The sequence below is a fragment of the Trichosurus vulpecula genome, chromosome 3 (genome assembly GCF_011100635.1).
Source record: "Trichosurus vulpecula isolate mTriVul1 chromosome 3, mTriVul1.pri, whole genome shotgun sequence".
Classification (NCBI taxonomy): Eukaryota; Metazoa; Chordata; class Mammalia; order Diprotodontia; family Phalangeridae; genus Trichosurus; species Trichosurus vulpecula.
Genome location: NC_050575.1, coordinates 401,174,602 through 401,201,861, shown reverse-complemented (window position 1 = coordinate 401,201,861; position 27,260 = coordinate 401,174,602). Strand labels below are relative to the sequence as shown.

The following is a 27,260-nucleotide window of genomic DNA, read 5'->3' as shown; positions in this document are numbered from 1 at the left end:
GGAGCCGAGGTTGCTGCGGGAGTCATGTTGGGGTCCGCGGCTCATGCCGCGGCCGTAGGTGAGTGTCAGCCCGCTGGTCAGGCGAGCCGAGCCCGGGAGGGGAAGGAGAGGAAGGCGTGACCCCACCCCCTCCTCCCCGGGACCGAGAAGGGCCACCCGACCTCATTTACAAGTGGGGAAACAGGTTCAGGGCGCTTAAGCGTGGCTTCCCCAAGGCCGGGGTGGGGGGGGAGGGAACTGTCAAAAGCCGGTTTCAAAAGCCAGGTCCTCTAACCCCAAATCCTGCGCTCCTCCCACTCTGCCCCATGGGGTCTTGGCAGATCTGCTTGTGTCCCCCCACTCAACCCAGTAATTCAACACGAAATCCACAGGGCTACGCCCTCTCCCCCAAGGCCACTTACTGAAAATGCGGGAAATCGAGGCAGGACGTGATTGACTTGGCTGACCTCACCCTGGGATCTGTTCCCCTGGCCAGTACCCGCTCAGGGTCACCCGGAGCCCCAAGCCGGGGCTAGGGACCGATCAGTGACTCCCCCTCCTTCCCAGCACCCTTACCCCCCCATCCCCCTCCCCCGCCCCCGGCCATCAGCACAGCTGGAGGGAAAGAAACCGCGATTCTAAACTCACCTGCCCTTCAGAAGATGGGCGCGGCACAGGTGTGGCATTTAAAGCCCAGAGGGGCCTTACAGTTCAACTGTGACAGCAACAATAATAATAATGTCCTTAATTACCATGTCATTGCGTCATCATAGTCGCTTGTTAATATCTTTCTATCGCCGTTACCATCACATCAGTGTGATACATTGTAACAGTCATTGACCAGGCTGTAATAATTATGATGCTGTTACTGTAGCTGACCTTTACATAGCCTTTAAGGTTTGCAAAGCATTTTACACACATTATGATCCTCACCACGACAACAATCACAATACATAGCGCTTACTATGTGCCAGGCGCTGTGCTAAGCAGTGACCCTCCCAACAACCCTGGGAGGTTGGTGTTATGATCTCCATTTTACAGTTGAGGAAACTGAGGAAAATGGAGGTTACTCAACTTGATCAGGGTAATAATATAGCTACTGTATGGTGGGATTCTAATTCAGGTCATCCAGGTCATGCATTCTATCTGCTACTGCCCCTCTTCTACCCTACCCCCTCATTGTACAGCTGGAGAAACTGAGGTGGAAAGATTTTGACTTGCCCACAGTTCCACTAATGATAAATAACAGTCAGGATTTGAACTTGGGGCCTCTCATTACAAATCCACACTCTTTCTACTGTATATAAAGGACAGTGCATTATGATGTTTGAGTCCAGAAATGTGACAGTTATATGAATTGAAAAAGACTGTGAGAAATTAAAAATTAACATCTTTTTTTTCTTTCTTTCTTTCTTTTTTTTTTTTTTTTGATCTTTCAGAGGAGCGGCGAAAAAAGCTCCAGGAGTATTTAGCAGCCAAAGGGAAGCTAAAATGCCCAGATACCAAGTGAGTGAGAGTGTGCGTGTGTGCAAGCACTATTGATCGCTGGCTCGCTCGCTGCCTAAAATTCCCACCTCTGAACCTTCTTTTTGATGTCTACAACACCAAACACTGGCTTGTTTGCCACAGTGACTCAGCCCAGCCCCACCTGAAGAAAGGCAGACCTGCTTTCCTCTCTTCTGGTTGTTTGCTCTTGCCTATTTTGGGCCCATTGTCAAGGCCTAAACATTCCAGTAGTTTCAAGATAAAGATTCTTCTTCAATTGGGTATTACCCCTACAGCCGCAAAGGCATTTCATTCATCCCTTTCTCTCTATTTGAAAGGGAGGTCACATGTGGCTGCCAGGCCTCAGCAAAGCTGGGACAGGTTTGGCTGCCTTTCATTGACCTCCTTCCTTTCCCCAAATGACCTCCCCTCCATGCCTCCGCCCCTTGGCTGAAGCTGCGCCTTCCAGGGTTACCAGAGACCCTTTGCCTCTAATTCCTCAGTTTTTCCCTTCTTGAACTCTCTGAAGCTTTTGGTTTTAGTGACCTTTGCCTCTTCCCAGACCCTCTGGCCTCTAGGGGCTTGGGCCATTGCCCTCCTGACCTTCCTCCTACCCCTCTGGCCATTCCTTCCCAGCCTCCCTTCTATCATCCATGTCCTGCTAGCTTAGCATGCATGCTCGTGAGTGCTCCTTCCTGGTCCCTCCTTCTCTGTTCTCTGTGCTCTCCCTTGGAGGCCTCATCAAGGTCACCTAGATCATGTGTATGCAGATGACTCCCCAAACTGCATATTCAGCCCTGATCTCCAGTCCTTCATTATCCTTTTGAGCACCTGGCTTTGTGCTAGGTATTAGGGATACAGAACATCCTTCTATTGGGAGGAAACAACCCATCCACTGAAAAGTCAATGGGAAATATATACAAAAATAATTTCAGGGGTCAGGGAGACCCTAGCAAGTGCCCCGAGCAAGACTAGAGTCCTGGTAGGGATTGGGGGGTGGGAGGGGGCAGGGAGTGCATTCCAGGTGGGAGGGCTGCCAGTGCAAAGGCCTGGAGGCAGGTGAGGAGCCAGGAAGGTTCAACAGGACCCTAAAGGGTGCTTGAGGGAAGGAATGAGCAGCCTGGAGCTGGATGGGGAAAGGCTTTAAAAGCCAAACAAACACAAGAGAGAGCCCCTGGACCTCCCCACACAGGGGATCGATGACAAGGTCAGGTCTGTGCTTTAGGAATGTCCCCTTGGCAGCTGTGGGGAGGATGGCTTGGAGAAGGAGGCATACTGTATATGATGAGCCCACAAAGAACACTGAGGACAAGAGCCAGAGAGGCAGGAGAACCAGGAGAAAGAGCAGGGCCCCAAAGACCCAGAAAGGAGAGAGTATCTAGGAAAAAGTGGTGCTCAGCCATGTCTGGTGCTGCAAAGGTGAGGAAGGATGAAGACGGAGAAAAACCAGTGGATGGTCCACTGGTACCAGAGAGGTCCTTGGTAACCTTCAGAGCTCCTCCAGCTGCATTGGGGGAGGGGTCACCTGGACTGACTAGCAAGAGGAAGGAGATGGATTGTGAGCAACGGCTACCAGTCATTGGTGTGTTTGACCAAACACTACATTTTGCCAATAGTGGTCATGAGATCCCAGACAGCCGGGAGAGGCCTTAGCAGTCATATGATCTAACCCCCCATATCAAAGATGAGCAAACAGGCCTAGAAAATCTAAACGATGTGTCCAGCATCACACAGGCCAAGGCGGGATTTGAACCCAGGACTTCAGACTGCCAATCCAGCATTCTTACCCTCAGTGTTTCATTCCTCATGGTTGTTACACCCATATGTCAGTTTCCAAATGACCCTGTCCAAATGTCCAAAGTGAAAGTGCTAGATGACCATGGATCAGATGGTTTGGCTTAATTTCGGTATCTCAGACAACACCATGCATGCAGAGAATCCGCCAAGAAATGACAGGATCTTCTATTCTGTTTGAAGAGGCGCTTGGGGACTGTGGTGGACAGCTGGGCAGACGTGGCAGGAAGAGCCGAGCTCAAATCCAGCCTCAGACACTTACTAGCTGGTGATCCTGGGCTAGTCACTCCACTTCTGTTTGCCTCGGTTTCTCCATCTGTAAACTTCGTCACCTGTCTCCTAGGGTGGTTGTGACATTCAAACGATGACCTCTGAAAAGCCCTTTGCAAGCCAGCACTCACGTTATGAATGTGCGGTATTACTCTTGTTAATAGGATGGAATGGCCTTTAGGAATGAAGATGTCAGACATGATTTATAGGAGATTTCCACATCTGAACAGGAAGATCGCATTTTACTTCCTTCCTTTGTAACCTCGAGATTGATTTTATTTTTTTCCTCTTCCGTAGGCCTTATCTCAAAGAACAGAAACAGTGTCCGAAGCCACCGACGTCTACATCTGTAAGTAGAAGTTAATTGCAGTATTTCAGAATTGGAAGGGCCCCCCAGCCACTACCTGGAAAGGACACCCCCCCCCCCCCAGTGTTCACCCATCCTTCACTTGCGGATCTCAAGTGGGGAGAGGCCTATACCTCCAGGGTTGCCCCACCCTCCTTGGGACAGCATAGCTCTAACAGCCTTGACACCCTTTGCACCTCCCCAACATGGCTCGTGGTTCTGCCTTCTACAGTCCAGACAAACAAGTTGACTCACTTTTCCCAAGACAGACCTTTCAGTGTGATAGGCAGCTGCCGTCTCCCCACCTCTCCCAGCTAACCATAAAGCTGGTCCTTCACCTGAGCCTCATGGAGCAGGAGATCATGGCTCTTCACCAGCCTGGCTGGCCTCCACTGGACCCTCTCCCGCTCAGCAGCATTCATCTTTAGGTGGGGCAGCCCTCCGATCCCCATCCCTAATCCAGGTGTGGTCTGATGGGGTTGCCCCCAGCAGGGTCACCACCTCCCTTCCTTCTCTCACTGGACCTGGCAGTCGCCTCTCTTGTCTTCGGCTTTCCTCACCAACCCTGGCTCGATCTAACCTCTGGAATCACTGACATGGCTATTGGAACCGTGCCATGATTTTACATTCTTCATCCATCGCCCAGTCTTGCTTCCAGCTCCTGGATGCATTTTTTTTAAAGCTGGAGTGTGAGAGTTCCCTCTGCCTGGCTCTCTTTAGACAATTGCTGTCTTTCCTCTGCATCAGAATTGCCTTCAGACTTTCATTCTTAAGAGTGTCCCATACATCCTGGGCTGACTTCTTCCATCTACTGGATCCTACCTTTCTTTGTCTAAACCTTGTCTTGGCCTTTTCAGTGCTGTAGACCCCTTTGGCAGCAGTCATGGTTTTAATTGCTTAAAATATAATATGTAATAAAATACATAATACAAAGTAACATTAAATGCTTAAAATAAAATACATAATATTGTACAACAATCATTTGTAAGTGACTTAGCTATTCCCAGCAATACAAAGATTCAAGATAATTCTAAAGAGCCAATGATGATAAATGCTATCCACCTCAAGAAATAGGACTGATGGAATCTGAGTGCAGATGAAAGCATACATCACCTTTAGCAAATTGCTTACCTTTTTAATGATGGCAGGTGTGGAATTGGAGAGAATTTGGAATTCAAAATTGTAAAAGACAAAGGTTAAAAATTCTTTTTACATGTAATTGGGAAAAAATAAAATAGTAAAATTAAAAAATAAATTTAAATGAGAAAGATTTCAAAGGAAGTCAATTATGTTGAAATAGTTACTTAAAAAAAAAAAACTTGTTTAAGTTCACAGAACCCAAGGTAAAAATCTCTGCTCTAAGTCCTTTCAAATCTGCTGTCCCAAAATCTATGCCTGGCTTTTTTTATTCTTTCAATGAACATTCAGTAAGGACCTACTATGTGCTAGGCACTGTGCTATATACTGAGGAAAGAGACAAAAATGAAATAGTCCCTGCCCTCAAGGAAGGTACCTTCACCCAGGGTGGGTGTAGCTGGGAAACTGTGAGATGATGGCAACCACAGGGGACATGTGCACACATAGCAAATGTAACGGTTTCCAGGGTCAGGGCCAGCACTAGCTTTGGGCAGTCCAGCTAAACCTTGTCTAGTCGTTGGCACCTGAGCTAAGCAATCAAGAAGGCACAGATTCTAGGAGGGGGAGGCCACTTAACCCAAAGCCTCCCATCATTTCCACCCCAGAAACCCTTTTCATGAGAATCAAATCCAGAACAGAAGTTTCCTGTCTTAGTTTTGAAGGATGAAAATGGTGTGAAGGCAAGTCAGGTCATTTGCTACTCCACTTTCTGCTGCAAATGTCCAGGCCCTATCACCATGAGATCATGCCTCTGTGCCAGGCCTAGGAGCTGGATTCCTCCTTCTGTCCAGGTGATCTGCAGTATAAGCCAATGACAAGATGGCTTCTGTTTGTGCTTCCATCGATTTTTCACCCAAATTCCAGGTTTCTCTACTCTAGTTCCTAGACTTCCCAACAAGAATATACCTTCTTAATGGGCTGTGTTCCTCTGCCCTACTCCCAAATTTTCACTCCACCCCTCTAGTTTCTGGATTTCCTCACATGAGTATATCTTACCATACAGTGCTCCCCACTCCCCTTTTTCCTATCCTACATCCCATGAGTAGCGTGCACCCATCCAGAGCCAAAGCCCAGGCGAGAGTCTGACCTCCCAATCCCAGGGACATCTACGAAGTCAACTTTGCCTCTGTCGTTGACCCTACATGGTTTCCGTATTTTATAAATTTTTATATGGGCGTGAGGCTGCAGGGGGGTTTCAAATATCCACTTTAGAACTTTTTATGTGGACCAAGAAATCATTTGCTTAACTCTTGAGAGTGTCATGGCACTCCCTTTGGTTTTGGGGTTTTGGTTTTGGTTTGTTTTTTTTGGTTTTTTGGAGAGGGTAAGGCAGGGCAACTGGGATTAAGTGACTTGCCCAAGGTCACACAGCTAGTACATGTGTCAAGTGTCTGAGGTCAGATTTGAACTCAGATCCTCCTGACTCCAGGGCCGGTGCTCTACTCACTGTGCCACCTAGCTGCCCCCATACACTCCCTTTGTTATTAAAGTCAGACAGGCCCAGTGACAGGCCATAAGCTTGAACCAAGCGGACCAGCACCAGAGCTTCTTGCCATGTTGTTGTCTTCAGCCGTGGCGCCTCTTTGAGACCATCCGCTCGGCTATAGAGGAGTTCTGATCACAAATTCCTGCAGTTTTGGAGTAAATGACCTATAGGTCATTGATACAAAACCTTCAGCAACCTGGAGAATATTCGTGACAGAAATAAATTTCCCATAAATATACCTGACGCTAACATCAAGTGCTAATAAAAGTTAAATAGCTTTGCTTTGTGCCAAGGACTACAGGAAGATAAGGGCCCTTGTTAGGATCTCCAAGTCACTAAACACTAATAGAGACCTTCTGAATGAATTTGTTCTATGTAATGAGAGTGTAGATGAGGTAGCTTATTGAAGAGAATACACAAATTCCAAGTTATGTTCCCTCCCCCAAGGAGTTTGTGATACAGGAAGAGAAGTGTGACAGACAGATAGACAGACATAAAAAGAGAATGATAATAAAGGGAAGAAAAGTATAAATGCCAACTGAGTGGTACAGAGAAGGGCAGTTCAGAGAAAATGACAGAGACTAGATCTTGATCTTGAAAAGAAGGTACAATTGAAACAGGTAGTGTGTCGGGCACTGTGGTGCAGTGGGTAGAACCCTGGACTTGAAGTCAGGAAGATCGGATTTCATATCTGGCCTCAGACACTGGCTGTGTGTCCCTGGGCAAGTCCCTTACCCTCTACCTCAGTTCTCATCTGTAAAATAGGCATAATAATACCTCCCAGGATTAAAGGAGATGTTTGTAAAGGGCTATACGAGTGCTGGCTATTGTCATGGGTGGTGTTATTGGTGTTATAGCCACAGCACAAAGGCAGAAGAACGTGGAATCTGGGCAGCCATAAGTAGCTCATTCACGTCGGTGAATGATGGGAAACAAGACTGGAAACTCTGGGGGCCGGACTAGGGAGAGACTGAATGCCTTGCTAAAGAATTTATACTTTATTCCCTAGACGATGGAGAGGAAGGTTGAGGGAGAAGAGAAGGGATGGGAGGTGGAAAAACCAAATTATGGTAGAAAGGCCAGTACAGAAGCCATCGCAATGATCCGGTAGTGATGTGATGAGGACGGAGGTGGTGACTGTGGGAAGAGAAGGAGCCGCAAGAAACATTGCAAAGGAGACAGCTTGGTGATGGATGGGCCTGTGCCCAAGGACAGAGAGGTCAAAGGTGGTACTGAGACATTAAGCCCTAGGGAGGCCATCGTAGAGAGAGAGAGAGAGAGAGAAGCCACAAAGCAGCCTGGGCACAAGATGGTGGGCTCAATTGTAGGCACGTGTCAGGAACTGTGCTCAGAAGTGGAGATTCAAAGACAAAAGTGAAATCATTTCTGCCCTTGGGGAGCCCCGTGATTGGTTTGAAAAGGTCCAAGAAGAAGCAGGGTCAGAGCTGAAAAGAGAGGTGGGGAATCCTGTGCAGATTGGTATGGATTGTCAGGTGTGTGCTCTGCCCCCGGAGCGTACCTTCCATCAGCATTGCCCACATCCTCCAGCAGCTCCCCCCACACATACAGAGACAGGCGGCTTCCTGCCTGTAGGGTCCACACAAAGCAGCACAGATGTCACGGCATGTTTTCTGCCATCCTTGCTCAGTCCCAGTTAAGCTGAAGGTAGGTGCTTGTGTTCTATGACTTGACTGTAGATGAGAATATCCTCATTTTCTCCAAGCTAAAATAAGTTGTTAGACATTTAGCTGGGTGGTTTTTTTTGGCTCGTCTTTGAATAGATTGTCTTAATAAAGCCATTGGTGCTATTGTGCTTTTATCTTTCAGACTACTGGACCCAAAAATGACACGGTGAGATGGACCCAGTCACGTGCTGCTGGGAGGCCCACTAATAATGTGCTCCAGACAGGATCTTCTAATGTCAATGGAACCCAAAGGCCAAAATCAGCAGCACCAAAAATTATGGGGAAAGGACCAATTACAGGCCCCCTATCCTCCAAGCCAGACTCCAAACTCTCAGGGAATACCCACATCCAACATCTCCAGAAAACGGCATCTTCTACTGTGCATAAGCTCTCTAGAAAGCCTCTGACCTCAAGTGAGACCCAGTGTATGAGGAAGACCACAGAACAGAAGGCGACAAATCACAGAATTGCCGGATGGATGGACTCTGTGCCTGAGCTTCATGCTGAAAACCAGCTCTTAGATGACTTTCCAAAGGAGACAGACAAAGAGAACTGGCCTTTCCCAACTACTGTAGAACTAAAGAGGAAACCAGAATCTGCATTCTGTAACACAGCTAAATCAAAGGGAAATTCTGACAATCCCAGCAAAAGAGGTCTGGCTCCAAAGCAAGCTGCAGACAAAGGTGCCAAGGACAGCGTCCCTCCGAAAGACCAAGTTAATAAACCATTTGTTCACAAGATTCAAGTCTGGGTTCCCACAGGAAATTCCCAGCAGCAGCTCCCTAAGGAGGAAGGTTGTGAAAGACCCAGAGACAAACGTCCAAGAACGGTTCCTTCTCATTTGGTTCAGAGCCTTGCTAGGACTCAAGAATCAAAGAAACTAGTAACCAAGAAAGAGGATGGAAAGGTCCACAAAGATGAAAAAGAAGGCTGCCATGGAACAAAGTTACAAGGAAATGGCGTCGTTAAACAGACTATAGAAAGAAGACTCCCGAGGACAAATCCAGCCCTGCCACAGGTGGGAAAGTTCAGTAGATGTGATCACAGTAAGCAAGATCTAAAGCCAGTGCAGCCTTGTGCCAAAAGTAAGCTATCTGTAATGGCACCACCATCGAGAAACGTGACCAGACAGCCTCACTTGGTGGGTGGCACCTTGAAAGTCCACGCATGTGGGCCTACAAAAAATGAGAGTAATTGTAACTTGAAAAAAGAGCCACAGACTCTGGACTCCACGATCAAAAGGACTGTGCCCTGGAATTATTCTGGGAGAAGTTTGAACCCCAAGGCTCAGCCCTGTGTCAGTGAAGGAGAAATGCAAAAGCCAGCTATGCTGGAAGCATCCGGTCCCCATGTCAAGCCGAATACCCAACGGAAGAAGGGCAAGGAGGATCGAAGGTATTGGGCTTGGCTTCTGAAAACGTGGCCTCTTAAAATGGGGACTAGCATACATATATCCATATACGTGATAATCCGTGTGACAGTAGAGCCATATTTATCTTACCTATCATTGATCAGAAATTAATTCAGGAGGTGGGGAGAACTGACTTAGATAGTAAGTATAAATATTAACATTGATTTTTTTCTCTTAAAAATTAAAGTTGACTAGATTTTCATGAGATCAATTTGCACACAAAGATGTGGTTGGCTAAACGAGTGAGTGGGGACTTCTGCCTGTGTGTCAGTTATTATTGTTATTCATGGAAGCAAAATCTGTTTCAGCAGTCTATCAGAAGTACTGAGTGAGTGGCTTCAAGTAGACTCCTGCCTCCAGTCCGTGCTAGGTTGGTCTGTCCATCCCACCACTGCCTAAGTAATTGTGCTAATTACCCTGACAGTGTCCCTCAAAAGCCTTCCGTGACTCCCTATTGCCCGCCAAATGAAGGATGAACTTCTGATCCTGGCATTCAAGGCCTTTCCACATTCTACCCCAACTGTACTTCTCCAACCTTTCTTGTCCTGCTCCCCTTCCTACACACTGTTCCCCGTGTCCTGCACTCTCCTCTCTCCATGTCTTTGCCTTCTTCTCCCATGCCCATAATAGACTCCCCTCACCCTCTACTAACTCTCTAGGAAGTGGTCGTTGTGTACGGGAAGAGCTCTGGGTTTGAAGTCAGGAGGTTAATTCTGACTCCAAGCCCACGTCTCAACCAATCGCTTGTTCTCAAATCCCAGTACAGTGGATACAGTGCAGGACCCTCCCCCCCTCCCCAGACCTCAGTTTCTTTGTCTGGAAAATGTGGGTAATAATAGCACCTACCTGACGGAGCCCAGCTGACAGTCAGATGGGTAGACATCCGTAAAGTGCTTTGCAGACGCTGCAGAAATGCCAGCTATCATTAGCATCTTTATCATTCTTTTCTGCCTGCCTTAGTTTCCTTATCTGTAAGGTGAAGCTTAGATCTGCTGATTTCAGAAAGGCCCCTTTGCATTCTAACTCCTGTGTTCTCAGGAAAGCCCTCTCACCCCTCAGGGTCCAATGCAGGCGCCTGCCCTGACCCCCCATAGCTCTCCAATGTTTCTCTGACATTCTGCCTGGGATTCTCCTTTGCACTTCGCACTTTCCCAGTAGTATGCATATTGAATTATAAATTCCTTGAAAGCAGAGGCTGTGTTGGACCTGTCTCTTTATCTCCAGCATCTAGCACATAGTAGGGGCTTAATAAATGTTTACCAAATTGGCTCTTTTCAGCAACAAATTTGTCGTTTCTGTGGCTGATCCAAAATACCAGGTCTCTAAAAGTCTTGTCCCAAAAAGAAATCAGGCTCATAGCCCAGCGAGAATATTAATGCCTGAGTACTTCATATGTTAATTGTGTTGGCTTGATGCGCCAACTGTTCAGGACGCGAGTTCTAATTACGAGTCCAGGATTGACTACACTCAGAGACTTCCAATGCTATGGAGTAAATTGAGGTTCACTGTTGGCATCCATTTGAACAAGAATCAGTCAATCAATAAGCATTAAGTATCTACCGTGTGCCAGGGCTTGTGCTAAATGCTGGGGGCATAAAGAAAGGCAAAAGACAGCCCTACTCTCCAGGAGCTTCCATCCTAATGGGAGAGACAAGAAGAACGTGTACAAATAATTATGGTGTTAATGTAAGTTAATACAAAAATACACAAAGTAGTTCAATCCAGCAAGCTGCTACCATAACAAGCCTGTAGCACCAAGGGCCCTCTTAGGTGGTCGTCTGTTCTCTGCTCTTAAGGCAGGTAGGGCAGTTGGGCACCTTTGCCCCCAGTCAATATGATAGCCTCCTTTTACATGGTGCTGTGACACATACAAAGCCCTTTATATCTATCATTCTCACAACTGTACCTAGGAGGTAGGTCCTATTGTCATTCGAGGAAACCAAAGCTTGAGAGAGGGTCAGTGATTTGCCTAAGGCCACCCAGCTAGCAAGTATCCAAGGCAGGATTTGAACTGTGCTCTTCCTGACTGTCTTAACAGTCTATCCACTGTGCCACCTGGCCTGAAACCATGGCTGATGATCACATACCATTCTCCATCACATACTTTTGCCTTTTTGGTTTCTTCTCTACCTTTCTCTCCCCAGCCTCTTTCCATCTTCCCTTCCTATTCCTAAAGCCTGCCAGTGGTTTACTTTCCTGACATTTCGTACTACAAAGATTGGCTGTCCAGAGTCTAATGTAATCCCTGGAAAAGAGCTGTCAGGGAGGGGCGGGCTTGGGGTTGCAACAGGGATTGACAAACCTTTTTTTTTTTTTCAATTCTTGCATTTTAACTTTCTGAAGACCTATATTACTTTATAAAATATATGGTTCTAATGCCATTTTGGTTTTAATCCCTGGTAGGCTACAACACAGTGAGATTTATATCAGTAGTTAAGGAACTTGGGGGGAGTTTCATAAAAGAATAAAGTAGGCCAGTAATGCATAAAACAGTGGGCCTTTATTATGGCACATTTCAATTCTTACAAGTGGGAGGGCCAGGAGCAACGAGAGGCAGATACAACCAGATCTCAGTCACCAGAGGGTTAGGTTAGGTGACCCCCATTTTAACCCTTGTTCTAGTCACTAGGACATTGGAAGCAGTGGTCTTCAAACCTCAAGAGCAGTTGAAAAGAAGTTAGCAATGTTCCTTCAGAGAGGCTGTCCTGGGATTTGTCATGTCTGGCCCTGCCAACCTGTCATTTCCTGGCTAACATGTAGGCCATCCAGCTTTCCCATCACCTCCACAAGGCAGCCTAGTGTCAAGCGTTTTATAGGGATGGGCAGCTTCTTGATAAGGCATATCTTATTGGTTCCCACCTCTGCTGTCATAGGCAGGTAAGAACTAGGTATTAGCTAATGTAAGAGAACCTGCTGACCTATCCAAGGGATACAAGCTTGAGATATGGAAGAGCATAGCAGGGAAGAAGATTTAAAGTGAGTGAGGGAGATTTCCAGAAGAGCTATGTGAACTAATTAGGTCCAAGAGAGGCCCAAAGCCCCAAGTGTTTTAGACTGACACCTCTACGTGTGTGTATACGCATATACATATATTCATTTGATGTCAGAAAGGTTTTATGTTGCTCTCACGTGTACTGTTTTCTGCATTTAAGTTACGTAAGATATACATTGGCTACATTAACATTGAGTAGAAACATCAAACAACGGTGGTCTCAGTGATAGCAAAGTTAAATGTAGCTCAGGCACTGAGGGCAGGGCTCTGAAGGGTTCCAGTAGTCTTACCCTATTTGTACAATGAGTATTAGTTGTCAGCATGAAAAGCTGGAGTGAGCCTGGGGCAGGAGTGAGGAATCTGTGGCCTTCAAGGTCCTTGGGTGCAGCCTTTGGACTGAGTCCAGGTTTGGAGTCAAAGGGCCGCACTTGAGGACCTAGAGGGCTACATATGGCCTCGAGGCTGCAGGTTTCCCACCCCTGCACCCAGGCGTAGGAGATTTGAGAGGAAAGAAAAAGAGGGAAATCTGGTAGCAAGGGAGGGGACAGGAGGGAGCAGTTATGAGGAGCCGCTGCTAAATGGGAGCACCGGCTGAGAGGAAGTGCTAAGTGGGACACAGATACTCTGCACTCCAAAGCCGGGTTGGGAGGGAGGGCCTGCAGGCAATCACAGTAATGGTAGTTGACAGGAGGGATTAGTGCGGAGATTGTGGTCTCAGAGGTGGGACATCTGCTAACTGTGCCCCTCCCCCCAGGTGCCAGCAGACCTGGAGGCAGACAGGCCAGAAATACACACAGCACCTCGTGAGCACACGCCCGGATTCCCCTGACGGCTGCTGCTGCAGGCACGGAACAGGCTGATAATCAGGGGTTCATGAGCGCAGCACGGGGCCCTGCTCCACTGCCTGGCCATGCCCACCATGCTCCCTGCTTCTAACCTCACAACTGATTTCTGTCACCCTCAGAAATCAAACCCAGGTCCCGAGAATACACTAGCAGCCTGCTCTGGTTTCCTTAATTAAGCACTTACTACCTCCCCAGGTGGGAGAGAGAGTCAGTCAGTCTGTAAGCATTAATCCAGCACCTGCCAGGTGTCGGGCACTGTACTCGTGCTGAGGATACAAAGAAAGCAAGGAACAGCCCCTGCCTTCAGGGACCTAACATTCTGATGGGGGCAATAACATGGAAAATTGTCATTTAGTCATTTTCAGTCATGTCTGACTCTCTGTGACTCCGTTTGGGGTTTTCTTGGCAAAGATCCTGGAGTGGTTTGCCATTTCCTTCTCTAGCTCATCTTACAGATAAGAAAACTGAGGCAACCAGGCTAAGTGACTTGCCCAAGGTCACACAGCTAGTAAGTGTCTGAGGCTGGATTTGAACTCAGGAAGATAGGTCTTCCTGACTCCAGGCCCAGTGCTCTATTCCTGTGGCGCCAACGATTTCGGTACAAGGAACTGAATAGAGAATAGAGAAGGTCCCCACAGTGGGAAGGCACCAACATTGGGGAGACCAGGAAAGGCATCCTCCAGGGGGTGGGATTTGAGCTGAGTCTTCAGGGAAGCTAGGAGTGGAGGTAAAGGGGAGCGCTCCAGGCGTGGGAAAAGGAAGGGCGGTGAGCCTGCCCCATCTGTCTATCCTGATGGTACAGTGCTTCAACGGAGTCCAAAGAATGGGGGAGATTCTGACGGGTGACATTGGGGGCAGAGGGGATGGAGTGAGCAAAGGCACAGGCAGGGAAGTATGACATAGTTGGAGGACAGGGAGCATGCCGTTCTCAGCTCAAACGCCCATGGCCTCTGTGATGTAAGCAAGTGTGGGGGCAGGCTGCTTGGCAGAGACAGGGCAGCTTGTAGAGCCTGGAATGCTAGGCTAGAGAGCTCGGACTTTACTGGGCAGTAAATAGGGCCCCAGGGGAAGGGCTGGTGACAGCAGTGGCATGGTCAGATCTGTATGGGAGGAAGATGAGGCCAGCACTCATTTGAAGGCTGGGTTAGAGGCAGCCAGCCAAGTGGCCCAGTGGAAAGAGAGCGATATTGGGGGTCAGCTGCAGATACTGCCCTGCTGTATGATCCTGGACAAGTCACTTAACCTCTGTTTGCCTGAGTTTCCTTATCTGTAAAACGGGGATAACCATAGCCAGGGTAGCTGTGAGGATCAAATGAGACATTTGTAAAGTGCTTTGCAAACCTAGAGAAATGGTGGCTGTTGTTACTATTGGAGGACATTGGGACTGGAGGGGTGAGACCTGCCGGGATGGAGGCCCAAGGCAGTAAGACTAGAAAGGCAGGGACAGAGTAGAGGCCTCCAAGGAGAGAACTGACTGGACTTGGAAGCAGGAGTCGAAGCCAATGCAAAGACAATTACAAATACAAGGCCACTGGGCTGCCTCGAGCACAGGAGGAAGAAGAGGAAGGAGGGTGTGGCCAGAAGAGGCCAATTAGGAGGCTCTGAGTGATTGGGTGTCTGAGGCTCCCTGGGGCAGGGAGGGCAGGGCTGGGCACAAAGAACTTGACCCACTCTTGAACCCAGGTTCAAGGGGCAGTCTTGCAGGCTTGGCCCTGAGGTAGGGTGGAGGCTGGGGCACTGCAGAGGAAGGGGAACAAAATAGAATCTGAGAAATTATTATGGGTGGTTTGTTGTACTAGCCCTGGCATCTGTGTGGTGCTGAGCACTTGTATGCGGAGAGCATGAGCCCACCTGCCAGTCATCATCACTGGAGAGCACTGGATTGAAGCTGTCACCAAATGCTGCTTCCACCATGTCCCTGCATCTGCCTGTAAAGACTTAGGCCTGGGGAATGGCAGGAGGGAAAGGGAAGGTGGCTAGATTTCCATTAATCTCTCCTGGTTTCCTCATCTGCCTCAGTTTCCCCTGTATCCCTTTTCCCTCCCCCTTCCCAGAGCCCCCCTTTAGCCTTCTGCTTTAAATCCCACAACAGGATACAACTGGAAGAATGGCTGGCATCCAAAAGGAAGACCTATAAACGCCCTCCTATGAAGTTTCTAGCACAAAAGAAAAACATGCAGAAATTCAACCTTTCCTTCTGGAACAGCATAAAAGAGGAAGAGGAAGCAAAGACCGAGGAGCTGGACCTGTCCAACAAAATCAAGAGCAGCCTGGCAGAGTGCCTGAAGCTTGTGGAAGAGGTAAGCAGAAGCCACTTGGGGGAGGCTAGCCTGGGTGGGACTGGCCTGGGAGGGGCTGGGGGGTGGTTTGGCCTGGGGGGGCTGGCCTGGGGCGGGGCTAGCCTGAGGGTGGCAGACCTGGGAGGGGCTGGCCTGGAGGCTAGGTGGAGGCCTGCACAAGTCTCAGAGACAAAGTGGAGAAGGAGCTGGGGGGTGACCATCTCTAACCTGCAGCTTCTAGGGAAACCAGAATGCCCTGCTTTATAGTGAGTGTTCCTGGTTGAGCAGAGCAGCCTGGGAAGGCTGCAGATAGGGTGTAGCTGCCTGTGGAGGCCACACTGACTGGCCAGAACCATTCCCTCGTTCACATTTGATGGAGCTGTTGGTAGCACCTAATCCAGAACTCTATATGTATTTATTGGGTGTTTCTATGGAATAGCGTTTTCCTCAGTGACGTGGGAATTACACTTGCACCTTCTATAACTATAGACAAGAAGGATGTTCGGTTTGGGGGGAATCTTAATTTAATAAGCCAGAAACTATCAGAGCTGGAGCTCCTGGAGATGGCTCTGGTGGAGCAAACAGTGGAAAAGGGAAGGGTCTGACAGGGCATTAGTTCACTGGAGAACAGGGGCTGCCCCTGGAAGAGCTTGGCTTAGGGGGAAATGAGGTGTTTCTGTCTGTGGGCACTAAGCCAGTTAGAGCTTCAGGCTCAGAGTTCTCCAGGGAGAGGCCAGGAAGTGACTCACACAGAGGGGATCATGGGAGCAAAGCCAGAAAGGACTCTGCTCTTTGCAAGGTCCAGGATGCTGGCTAAACCAGAGAGCAAGATGGAGAAGGGACCAGATGTGTGCTAACCTGGGTGCTCTAATTACAGGGTATTACCCAGCATGCACTCTCAGCTGCCTCTCCCAGATAATTAAGTAGACCTTGTACTTAGGTGGGATGTGATCAGCCCTGGGTGTGTCCTCTAAAGCCCTCTAGTCCACCCCACAGTGAGCAAGGATCCCATCCTTGGTACACCTGACTGCTGTGATCCAGCCTTGGTTGGGGTGCTGAGGATGGGATCCTTGGCTGGATGACCTCCAGGGAGAGAACCCCACTCCCTCCTGCCACAGCTGTTCCACTTTTAATAGCCCTGATCCTTAGGGAGTTTCTCCTGACCGCAGCCTCAATTTGCCTCTCTTTTGCATCTTCCACCCCTTCCTTCTGGATTCTGTCCTCTGAGACTGAGCAGAACAGAGCCACGTCCCTCTTTCAGCACTTGAGACAGCTCCTCTGTCCCTTTAAGTCAAGTCCAGACTAAACCCTTCTCTGTGCTGGCTGCCCTCCTCTGGAGCCTCTCCAGACAATGAATCCTTGCCTACCATGAGGCTCCAAACATGGTCAGAGCAGAATAAGGATGGCAATACCACCAGCCCCCGGCTCAGGGGCCTGCTGTGCAGTTGCATTCTGCCCAATGTTTAACAATCAGCTTCCCAGAGGGAAGAAGTGTGCATGGGACACATTGTTTTAATCTCCTTTATTAGCGTTTTCATCATCACTTTCTTACATCTAGACAGTCAACAACACAACATATCAAGCCCTGAAATTTGCCAATTTCCAAGGTGCAAATGCTCCTACTAAAAATTACACAATCCACTCTCTCGGGCCAGTCTGAGCTGGCTCCACAACCCTGCTGGGAGGCCTCTTTAAACGCAACTTAAGATTAATTTCCTTTTTTGTCTGCCGGGTCTGCTGTTAATCCCCAAGGTATTTTTCATCTCTGAGAGTTCCTTCTGTCTTGAGCCAGCCCCAGCCCCACTGTGCTGCTCATGGCCATCTTTGGGTTGTACCAGCACTTGGGGATCCCACCCCTCCTTCTCCCTCTGACACTGAGGATAGTCATTGACTCAGTACTGGCGTTTCCAGAAATGATGTGTCAGTCGATTTCCTGTGGCCCCCCAGCCTCTCACTGGCACCTCGATGACCCTCAGTCTTTGCCTATTTGAACATAAGCTCTTGGAGGGCAGGGGCCATCTCATCCTCTGTGTCTGTGTCCCTAACACTTAGCACAGTGCCTGGCAGAGTCATTCAGATTAAGCGCTGTCTGGCCATGTCTCCTTCATCTGGTACTTTGAAAACTGATTTGTGGGACCCAGATATGAGACTTCCCACATACTTCTATTAAATTTCATGCTATTAGGTTCAGCCCAGTTTCTTCGCCCAGCCATCATGATTTTTTTGAGTCTGGGTTCTGTTGTCCAGCTTGTTAATTCTCCCTCACAGCTGCATCCAGCTGCAAACTTGATAAGCCTCCTATCTATGCCTTTAAGTTATTAATAAAATCATAAGTAAGGCAGGGCCAGGCCCAGACCCTTGGGCTGTCTCTTTCCAAGCTGATGTTGAATCCCACCCTTTCTGAACACACCTGTTATCAAGGCCACCAAGCCTCTGACTTACTCTAAAGGAGGAGTTCACCCCAAACTGAGCAACTAGACTGTGTGACCCTGGGGAGGTGGCTTCATCTCTCTGGGCCTGTTTCCTCACTTGTAAAATGAGGGGGTTGGACTCAGTGTCCCTCCCACCTCTACACATCTACCATCCTGTGATTCTGGGACTGTGAACCCCGTAGTTTGTCCTTTGGGTGGTGACCGTGGCTGATGGGCCATACTATGGTGAGACCAGCAGCAACGCCAGGAATTTTTGTTTAAAGTTGTCCCCTGGTGGTTCCATCACCACATTTTTAACATTGACTGAATCCTCCTTTGTTGGAGTGGACTTCAGCGCCCTTTCTAGGCAGGACTGCTCATAAAACATCTCCCTTTCACCCTTGTATCCCACCACCAAGTCCAGTGATTCCACCTCAGTGGCCCATGCCCCTCAGCATTGCCCTGGTATAGGCCCTTGCTGCTGCCCACCCAAAATATTGTGGTAGCCTTTTGAACAGGTTTTCTTTCCTCTAATCAGACCTTGACACAAAATTTTTCTCTTATCTAGAGTTTGGTCATGCTACTCCTTGGCTCAGGAATCCCTCAGTGACTGCCCTGTACTAGTCACCCACAGTCTGGCTCTGGGCTCTTGCTCCAACACATTCTATACTTCAGCCTGCTAGAGTCAAAAAGGGGCTCCACACACACACACACACACACCTGAATTTTCACACCTCTGAGCCAGAAGGAAAGAAGGAAAAAGCATTTATTAAGCACCTACTATGTGCTACACTGAGCCAAGTGCTTTTACAAAGTGTCTCCTTTGATCTTCATGACAACCGTGGGAGGTGGGTGCTAATATCATCCCCCTTAACACTTGAGAAACTCAGGCAAATAGAGCTTGAGCTGTTTGTCCAAGGTCATGCCATTGGTCAGTATCTGAGGCCTGATTTGAATTCAGGTCTTTCTGATTCTAGGCCCAGCACGCTATCCACTTCACCACCTACCTGCCTCGAATTCCATCTCTCCCCCACTTTGCCCGTCCTTTAACTCCAACTCAAGTAGCCCCCTGTTCCTTACTGTTCCATGATTCCACCCTGGTTGGTAACAACCTAGCTTGTCATCCATGATTATTGGTTTGAAATAACTACTCCATCTTAAGATCTGTGATGAGGAAGAAGAAAGCCTCTGGGAATTGTCTGACAAGCACCTGAGATTTGGGGAGATCAGACTTCGAAGGATTCAGAAGATGATTCAGTAAGATCCCAAGGACAAAAATTCTACTCAGTCAACCAAGGAGGGATAAGAAGCTCTGGAGACTCAAAGGAAGCAGTTATGAGGAGGAGCCCAAAGAGACTGACACAGATGCTCAGGCAGCCTATGACCAGCTGAGATTGTTTTTAAAGGCATGTACATTACATGGTGCCCAGGGCAGGTAATGGTGACTGTGGAGGCATGGCCCCACTCTGGATGAAGAGTGTCAGAAGTGCTGGCAGCAAAAACAAGATCCCTATTCTTAGCTCAGCTTATGGGAGGAAAGGAGGGCCAAAGTAGAAAGGGGGCTGTTGTTCCCTGTGAACAACAACCAGAGAGAAAGCCATACTCCTCCATTTGTGTTTTGCTTCTGGTTTTTCTGCCAAGGGAAAAGCCCTTTGGAATAGAAAAGACAGAACCCAGATAGCTAATGAACAGTTAGTCACATCCAAGATGAATAAGGAGACAGTAGAAAGCCCAGCTGACAGCCTTCCTGGGGTACCAAGTGAACTGGTGGGTAGGATTGCTGAGCTGTCATCAGCTGTGGTGATGACTTCCCTGCAGAAGTGAGGGATGGGGGCAGCTAGGTGGCCAGTGAATAGAGCACCAGCCCTGAGGTCAGGAGGACCTGAGTTCAAATCCGGCCTCAGACACTTGACACACTCACTTACTAGCTGTGTGACTCTGGGCAAGTCACTTAACCCCAATTGCCCTGCCTTCCCCCCTCCAAAAAAAAAAAAAAGAAGTGAGGGATGGTGGGGGTGGGGCATAGCACACCCTCCTGCTTCCTTGGTGTTGGCTAGTTGTACTCAACTGACTTTACCTTCTCTCTACTTTTTTATTCTTCATTACAAGAACTGGTTTGCTGTCTAGGGAATAATGTATTCAGAAATTATGGTGATATCAAGTGATATGAAAACAAAGGGTATCAAAAAAATCTTTAGGGTATCAACAAAAATAAGGATGGGTTACGTTTTTGTTATGGGTAATGGGAGAGCTGCCAGTCAACTAGAAAAGGACGAAAATCTTGTTCTTGTGGTAAGGGGCACAAGGTGAGAGGGGAGGATGGAGTCTAAACTATAGGCCAATGACTTCAATCCTTGGCAAAATTCTGGAACATAATATTAAAGGGTAGTTAATGGACAACTAGAAAAGGAAGCAGCGATTAGCAAGAGCTTGGAGAACCATGTCATATCCTCCTCCTCCTCAATAAAAGGGAGTGGGAGAAGGGTGGGGGGGAGGGTATTTTGAAAACAGACTTGTATACATCTCCAGGAACAAACAAAACAAAAGGAATGAATAAAATGTAATCAGTGTTTTAAAAAAAAAAACCCATACAGGTCGTGCCTGAGTAAACCTACCTGCTTCTGTGATACCATCGCAGTTGCTTAAAATGTGTGGGGTCTTTGTTCCCCTAGGGCGTGCACTCTGATGAGATACTGGCTGTACTCTCTGGTTTTCCTGAGGCGGAAAAGTTTGCCACATTCTGGATCTGCAAGGCCAAGCTGCTGGCGAGTAAAGACAGCTCGGAGGTGATAGGGCTCTATGAAGCCGCTGTTCGCTGTGGGGCTGAGGTGAGCATTCTCTCTGATGTGGCTCTCTCTTCAGGCACCTTTCATTGTGACCAACAGAATTCATCTGAGCCCATTCTCAAAACCAGCCTTCTTCCTGCTATCTAAGAAAGGTCTTTGTACCTTTCCTGTAGCCCATTCAGAGAAGGGTGACCACCTTGCAGGGCTGCTGTAAGGCCCCAGTGAGATGATCTTTATAAAGCACTAGGTGCTTCGAACATTGTAGGTGCTTAGTAAATGCTTGTTCCCTGGGTACTTGGGCTCTAAAAGTGACTGGATGTAATGGAAACTGGGTGCCAGGGAAATTGGCTTCCCACTTCTGCTCAGCAACTCCCTTCGGCTGGGAGTCACCCCTCAAATAAAAGAGTTCATCTGAGTGATCACCAAGGTACTTTCCAATTTTTGAGGGGTTTTAGTGACTTCTTGTATCTCACAGTGTGGCATAGAGTTTGTTAAACATGTTTGTGCCTCAATACAGCATTTGTGTAGAGTCAGACTCAGATTTGTATTTTCGTTGTTGTTTTTTGTTTGTTTTGCTTATTGCAAGGATTAAGTTACTTGCCCAAGGTCAAACAGCTAGTAAGTATCAAGTGTCTGAGGCTGGGTATGAACTCAGGTCCTCCTCCAGGCCAATGCTATGATATGTCAAAGTATGTACTGACTATACAGAGGGATATCCAAGATTTTCACAATCTTGTTGAAAAAGTGAGGTGTTTTTTTTAATATTATTCACATGAGCAAAATGGAATCTGTCCCTGAGGAAGTGAGGATATGCCCCACACAACAGGAGTGCCCCAAAATCTCATGGCCCCATAGCTAGAAGGGACCTCAGAGGCCATGTATTCCAACCTTTCATTTTGCAGATAAGGAAACTGAAGCAAACAGAGGTTATGTGACTTGCCTAGGGTCATGTATTTCATACCATAGGTGGGATTTGAACTCGGGTCGTTCTGACTCCAAAACCTGTGCTCTTTCTACCATAATATGTAGAAAGGTCCTTTGTAACAGCAGCACATAAAAATAGCACATTTTCTAAAAGGCTGACCAATACAAGAAAGTAGAATGGCTTCCTCAGGAATGCTTCAGGGATCTCTAACTTCTTTAGTCTGGGTATTTCTTCTGCTAATTCAGATAGAAATTCCTGCCCCTCTTAATGCATAGTCTTTACTGTTGTGTCTGACAAAAAATTCCATCACCCAGGGATAAAATTCTCCAAGCCTGGCTAGGCTGCCCCTTGATCCATAGTGCACTATACATTGCTAAGCCCGGGCCCAAAATCTTTCCCCTGTGGTCAGCTGTCCAGAGCTGGTGTGCAGGACTGGCCTAGGTGAGCCCATGGTCACCCACCCCAACCTCAGAGGACTTGAGGGGAGGATGTAAACACACGGACCACTATAACTAAAGGAACAGTTAAGATCGGCGGCATGAAATGACCCCATCAGGAGAAACAGCTGAAATTTTGGAATCCTAAAAGGGCATTTTTATGTAGAGATAGAAAAAAAGGCTGTTGACTGCTTGTAAAGATTGGCACAAGATCCCTGGTACATGCATCTAGTCCTAAGGACTAACATTAATGCTTTGAGATCAAAGTTTTGTGTCAAAGTTAAGAAAGAGTTGTGTCTTTGGCTCTGGGATGGGAGGAAGGTGTGTAGGCCGGACCCCTGGACCCATTGGGTAGTTAATGTGCCCACTCCTTCCATGCACACTGTGTACCTGGAGCACAATTCTGCCATTCTGAATGACTATTGAGATTTGGTACAATGGAAAGCAGGATAGGTTTGGAGTCTGAGGCCCTGGGTCCAAAGCCCAGCTATGCACTTTCCCACAGAAATAATGTCACACTGTCTAAAAAATCGGCATCAAATAAGGATGGGTTATGTGACAGGTCAGGTAACCCCTGTGGGCCCACTTCCTCATCACCAGAATGAGGGGCTGACTCTGGAGTCAGAGGAGCTGAGTACCTGTGTGAAGTACCTCTGAAGCTTGGGCAGGCCTCATTCTGTTCCTCTATGGCATGTGAGGTCCTCAGTCCCGTGACATCGTAGACATACCTTGAATTATGGCTGAGGGCCTCCGTGGGCCCTTCCAGGTCCGGGGCAAGATGGCTGCAGGGGCACCTTCCTACTCTGGAGTCTGTGAGCCCTGGTCCCTAGCTGCCTATCATCTTCACTTCTATGACATTTTTTTTCAGAGTCAGGACTGATTAGATTCCCAGAGAGGGGGCAGGGAGGCAGTGGTGCTCCTGGGGAAACATTGCTCCAATTTGAGAATGCACGTCTGAGGGAAAACAAAGCAATTTACCGAAAGTCCACTCTTCAGGAACGCATCTCCCTCCCTAAAAGTGAGAAATACCTGAGTCCTTCTCGTGGTCCCTTTATTCCTTCATTTCTCCCGTGCAGCAGGGACATTGGATTTTTTATTAAGTTATATAGCTTATAGCTTTTTAGCTACAGCTTGACGAGAATAAAAGTGAAATACTTGTGTGTGTCTGTGTGTGTGAGTGCACGTGTGTGCATGTATGTGAGCACACATTTATTTGCTGCAGAGGACATTTGATTTTCAGGATTCTCTGACTTTGAAAGGTCTCCATCTCTCTGTTCCACTAGAATCCTGTCTGACATTGTGTGTGTATGTGTGTGTGCTTCCTTCCCACAGCCAATACAGGAATTGAGGGATGTCGTCCTCAGTATACTGAAAAGCACCAAGAGAGCGACAGAAGGTAATGACGTATGACCTTGTCCCCCTTCCTGTGAGGCGCCAGTGAGGCCTCGTGGCCATGGGAATTTTTTTTCACGGACGCCAGGTTAAGAACCCCTCACTTAGAGGTTAAGAGAAACTGAGTTTCAGAGGATAGGTTGAGAAAGGCAGTGGTTTTCCACTATGGATTTAGGCTGCATTTACCTAGAGAGTCACTACCACGAATTCATTCCCTGTCTCGGTATCTCTACTCCACACATAACTGCATGTGTTCACTGCCTTTTGGTTTTTGGGTTTTTGTGCTCAAATACTTAGGCCATTCTTGAACTCTGCCTTTTTTCTTGGCCTTGTGCACCTAGGAATTACCAGGGAAACTACTTCTACATCTGTGAAGGAGACGGCAACAGAAGAGACGTCCCGAGGATTTGATTTTCTCCCTCCAAGAGAGAGAGTCCAAAGTGGAGCCACTCCCTCAACAGCCAAGAAGTGTAAAGACAATCATTTACTGTCCTGTATCAAGTTGCAGGTCACCCCCTTGCCTAGGTAAGGACATCCCCAAGTGTGCCCTGTGCCAGGGAGGTCCTCAGTCCTGCTCCTGCCCTATTCTTCTTCCCCCAAATGCCATGATCATAGTGGTTGTTATGATTTCTCTGGTGTTGGCCAAGAAGCCTGATCCTGTTCTTGCTGCTAGAATCAAGAAGATCTTCTCTGAAGGAGGCCAGTTACAAGAGACACGGAGAGTGCATTTAGGGTTAGGGTTAGTCTGTGACCACATGTTCTGACAATGTCATTGTCCTTTTTAGGGAAGAAGGTGAAGAGTGCCACTAGTTTCTAAAATGTCAGTACATGCCAGCCCCTTTCCTATTGATCTTGCCTAGTCCTGCTTATGATCTACGAAGAGAAAATCCAAATGAAAAATGAACCAGAAGTGTCCCGTTCTCACTGTCTGGGACAAGCAGCTGGGCCTTTTTCTATCTCTTAGGTGTGGTATTTGCCCATTACTGTTCATTCTCATTTACTCACAGCAGCAGAGGCGAGGGGGCAAGGCATAATACAGAAGCCCCCTGTTGTTAGAACACAGTCTCATAACCCCCCAGGTATTCCTGAGGAGGCCCATCCATATCCACTTACAGGACACCCTGGGAGGTGGGGGCAGCTAGCTAGCCTAAAATTCAAGATGTGCCATGAACAGGTGAGGGGTTTCCAATCTCCACAGCAAGGGCCGCCCCTCCCTCTAACCCCCACCCCCATCATTGTAGCAGACTCAAGCAGAAGGGGATCCCTGTCTTCCCTCCCCTACAGAACCCCTGGAATGCCTAAGATACAAGACGTGAAGCTCGTCACTCCTGTGCGGCGCTCCCTGAGGATCGAGCATGCAAGGCCAAACTACCCTGACACGCTTCAGGAGCACAGCATGGTGGTGGCCTCCCTCAACCAGCTGCCGAGGGTGACAGAGGCGGACTGCTTCATCTACTGTAAGAATGAGGCTCTGCCAGAGGAAACCGAGCTCCAGATCTTTGGGGTGTCATAGCTCCTGGCTCTCCTGGAAAGGGGCTTGATGCTCCAGAAAGCCCTGGTGGGAGCCCTCCCCTGGCTCAGGCCAAGTGGCCCTGGCAGGATGTGCCAGGCACAGCCTCCCAGCCTGGAAGCTCAGTCCAAGGGGATTGGATTCATTGAGTAGTATAACCTGTGCACGTTATATACCGCAAGCTTAGACTTATTAATGATTTATGAGACAGTATTGGAAAATATATGACCTTGTTGCAAAATTCGGCTAGCAGCTGTTGTGGGGGTGAAAGACCAACACAAGCCCAACAACAAGAATGCTGCCAGCACAGGTTCTTTTGATCTGCTTTACTAAGGAAAGTAACATTAAGGGGTTAGCAATCTTACTTTAATCCAATGGATGCATATAAACTCACTTAGTTCAGGAGAAAAAGCCAGCAGCCTGAACTTCAGAGCAAGTACAAACAAATTACAAACATACACAATATAAACAGACCAAATCACAATTTATAGTTACCGAGAAACCATCAACATCTGGGTTGATGAGCCGGGAGGCTCTTAGAGCGGCTGCCCAGAGTCCCAGGCCAACACTCCTCCAAGAGTGAGAGCCTCAAGCAAACAGCTCTGTTCTCTCTTTTTAGACAGTCTTTAGACATCGTCAAACGTCATCTGAATGACCAGAACTTAGGGGCATACTCCCCTTAGGGCCCCCGAGGGCTTCACGCCCACATAGGCTTAGCACCTAGTAGATAGGGGTTTGGGCCTGGGGCTTTGCACCTAGTGAGGCTCAATCAAAGAGACTTAATTTAGCATTCTGAAATGGTAAGAAAGTCCCAATTAATACTACAGACCTTCAAGTCAGTACGTATTTTATCTGTGTTCTTGCTGATGACAACGTCAGTGCCCACTGACAGAGCGCTTTAAGCTTAACCTGCACTTTAAATCCTCACAGCAGCTCCAGGAGGGGCAGAGCTCAAAAATTATTGTGCCCGTTTTACACATGAGACAACAGGCTGACATCAAACTGACGCAGTAAGGGGTGAAGCCCAGGATTCAAACCCAGATCCTCCTGGCATGCCATGATCGCAATGTTTTCCACGATCCCCAACTGCTAGCCATGGCAGAAGTCCATGTTCTCTTGGCAGTGCTACATGGCTGTGAATCATGGACTCCAACGAGCACCTACTATGTGCCAAGCACCATGCCAGATGCCAGGGATACAAAGGCAAAAACCAAACAGGTCTTGCCCTCGAGGACCTTACACTCTGCCACCACCGTCTTGGAAGAACAAAAATTACCAATAATGCAAAGGGCAGTGGAACAGCACATGGTACAGCATGTGCCCAAGAGGTGACATAAAGACAAACATCACCAAGAACACGTGTGGCCAGGAACAAAGGCCCTGAGAGTGAGGAGAGCAGGTGGGAAAGACTCCATCAGGACACCAGGATGTCAGAAGAACAAGAGGACGGCCTCTGAACCACAAGGGCACCATTTATGGGAAGACAGATGAGAGGTGCCCTGGAGGAGAGGGCGTGGAGGGACGGCACCCTGCATTGAGGAGAGCCTGCCTCTGAATGGAAGCACAGCTCCTTCTCCTTGTGTGCGTGGTGCAGGAATGGGCGCTGCAGAGGCCTGGCAATCATAAAACTATTAGCATGGTGTAGACCCTAATTAGCAATCATGTCCTTTAGTGCAAAAGGCATGGAACTGAGAGCTGGAGACCAAGGCTCTAGGCCCCTAGAGTTTGTAAAGAGATGCGTCTGGAACTGGGAGCTGGAGACCAGGGTTCTAGACCCCCAGAGTCTGTGAAGAGACATGTCTGGAACTGGGAGCTGGAGACGAGGGCTCTAGGCCCCTAGAGTTTGTAAAGAGATGAGTCTGGAACTGGGAGCTGGAGACCAGGGTTCTAGACCCCCAGAGTCTGTAAAGAGACGCGTCTGGAACTGGGAGCTGGAGACAAGGGCTCTAGTCCCCTAGAGTCTGTAAAGAGATGCATCTGGAACTGGGAGCTGGAGACGAGGGCTCTAGTCCCCTAGAGTCTGTAAAGAGATGCATCTGGAACTGGGAGCTGGAGACGAGGGCTCTAGGCCCCTAGAGTTTGTAAAGACA

The 27,260-nt window shown here is 48.2% G+C and overlaps 1 protein-coding gene across 1 annotated transcript; it reads left to right on the top strand.

Annotated features, from left to right (window-relative positions):
* CKAP2L (cytoskeleton associated protein 2 like) lies at positions 1–25,173 on the top strand. The gene is made up of 9 exons (XM_036750088.1): positions 1–58; positions 1,419–1,485; positions 3,826–3,877; positions 8,325–9,577; positions 15,523–15,730; positions 20,793–20,948; positions 23,601–23,664; positions 24,002–24,185; positions 24,945–25,173. Exons 1-9 carry the CDS (start codon positions 25–27, stop codon positions 25,171–25,173), a joined length of 2,247 nt encoding a protein of 748 aa, XP_036605983.1. The 5' UTR covers positions 1–24.
* The last annotated feature ends 2,087 nt before the right edge of the window (positions 25,174–27,260 follow it).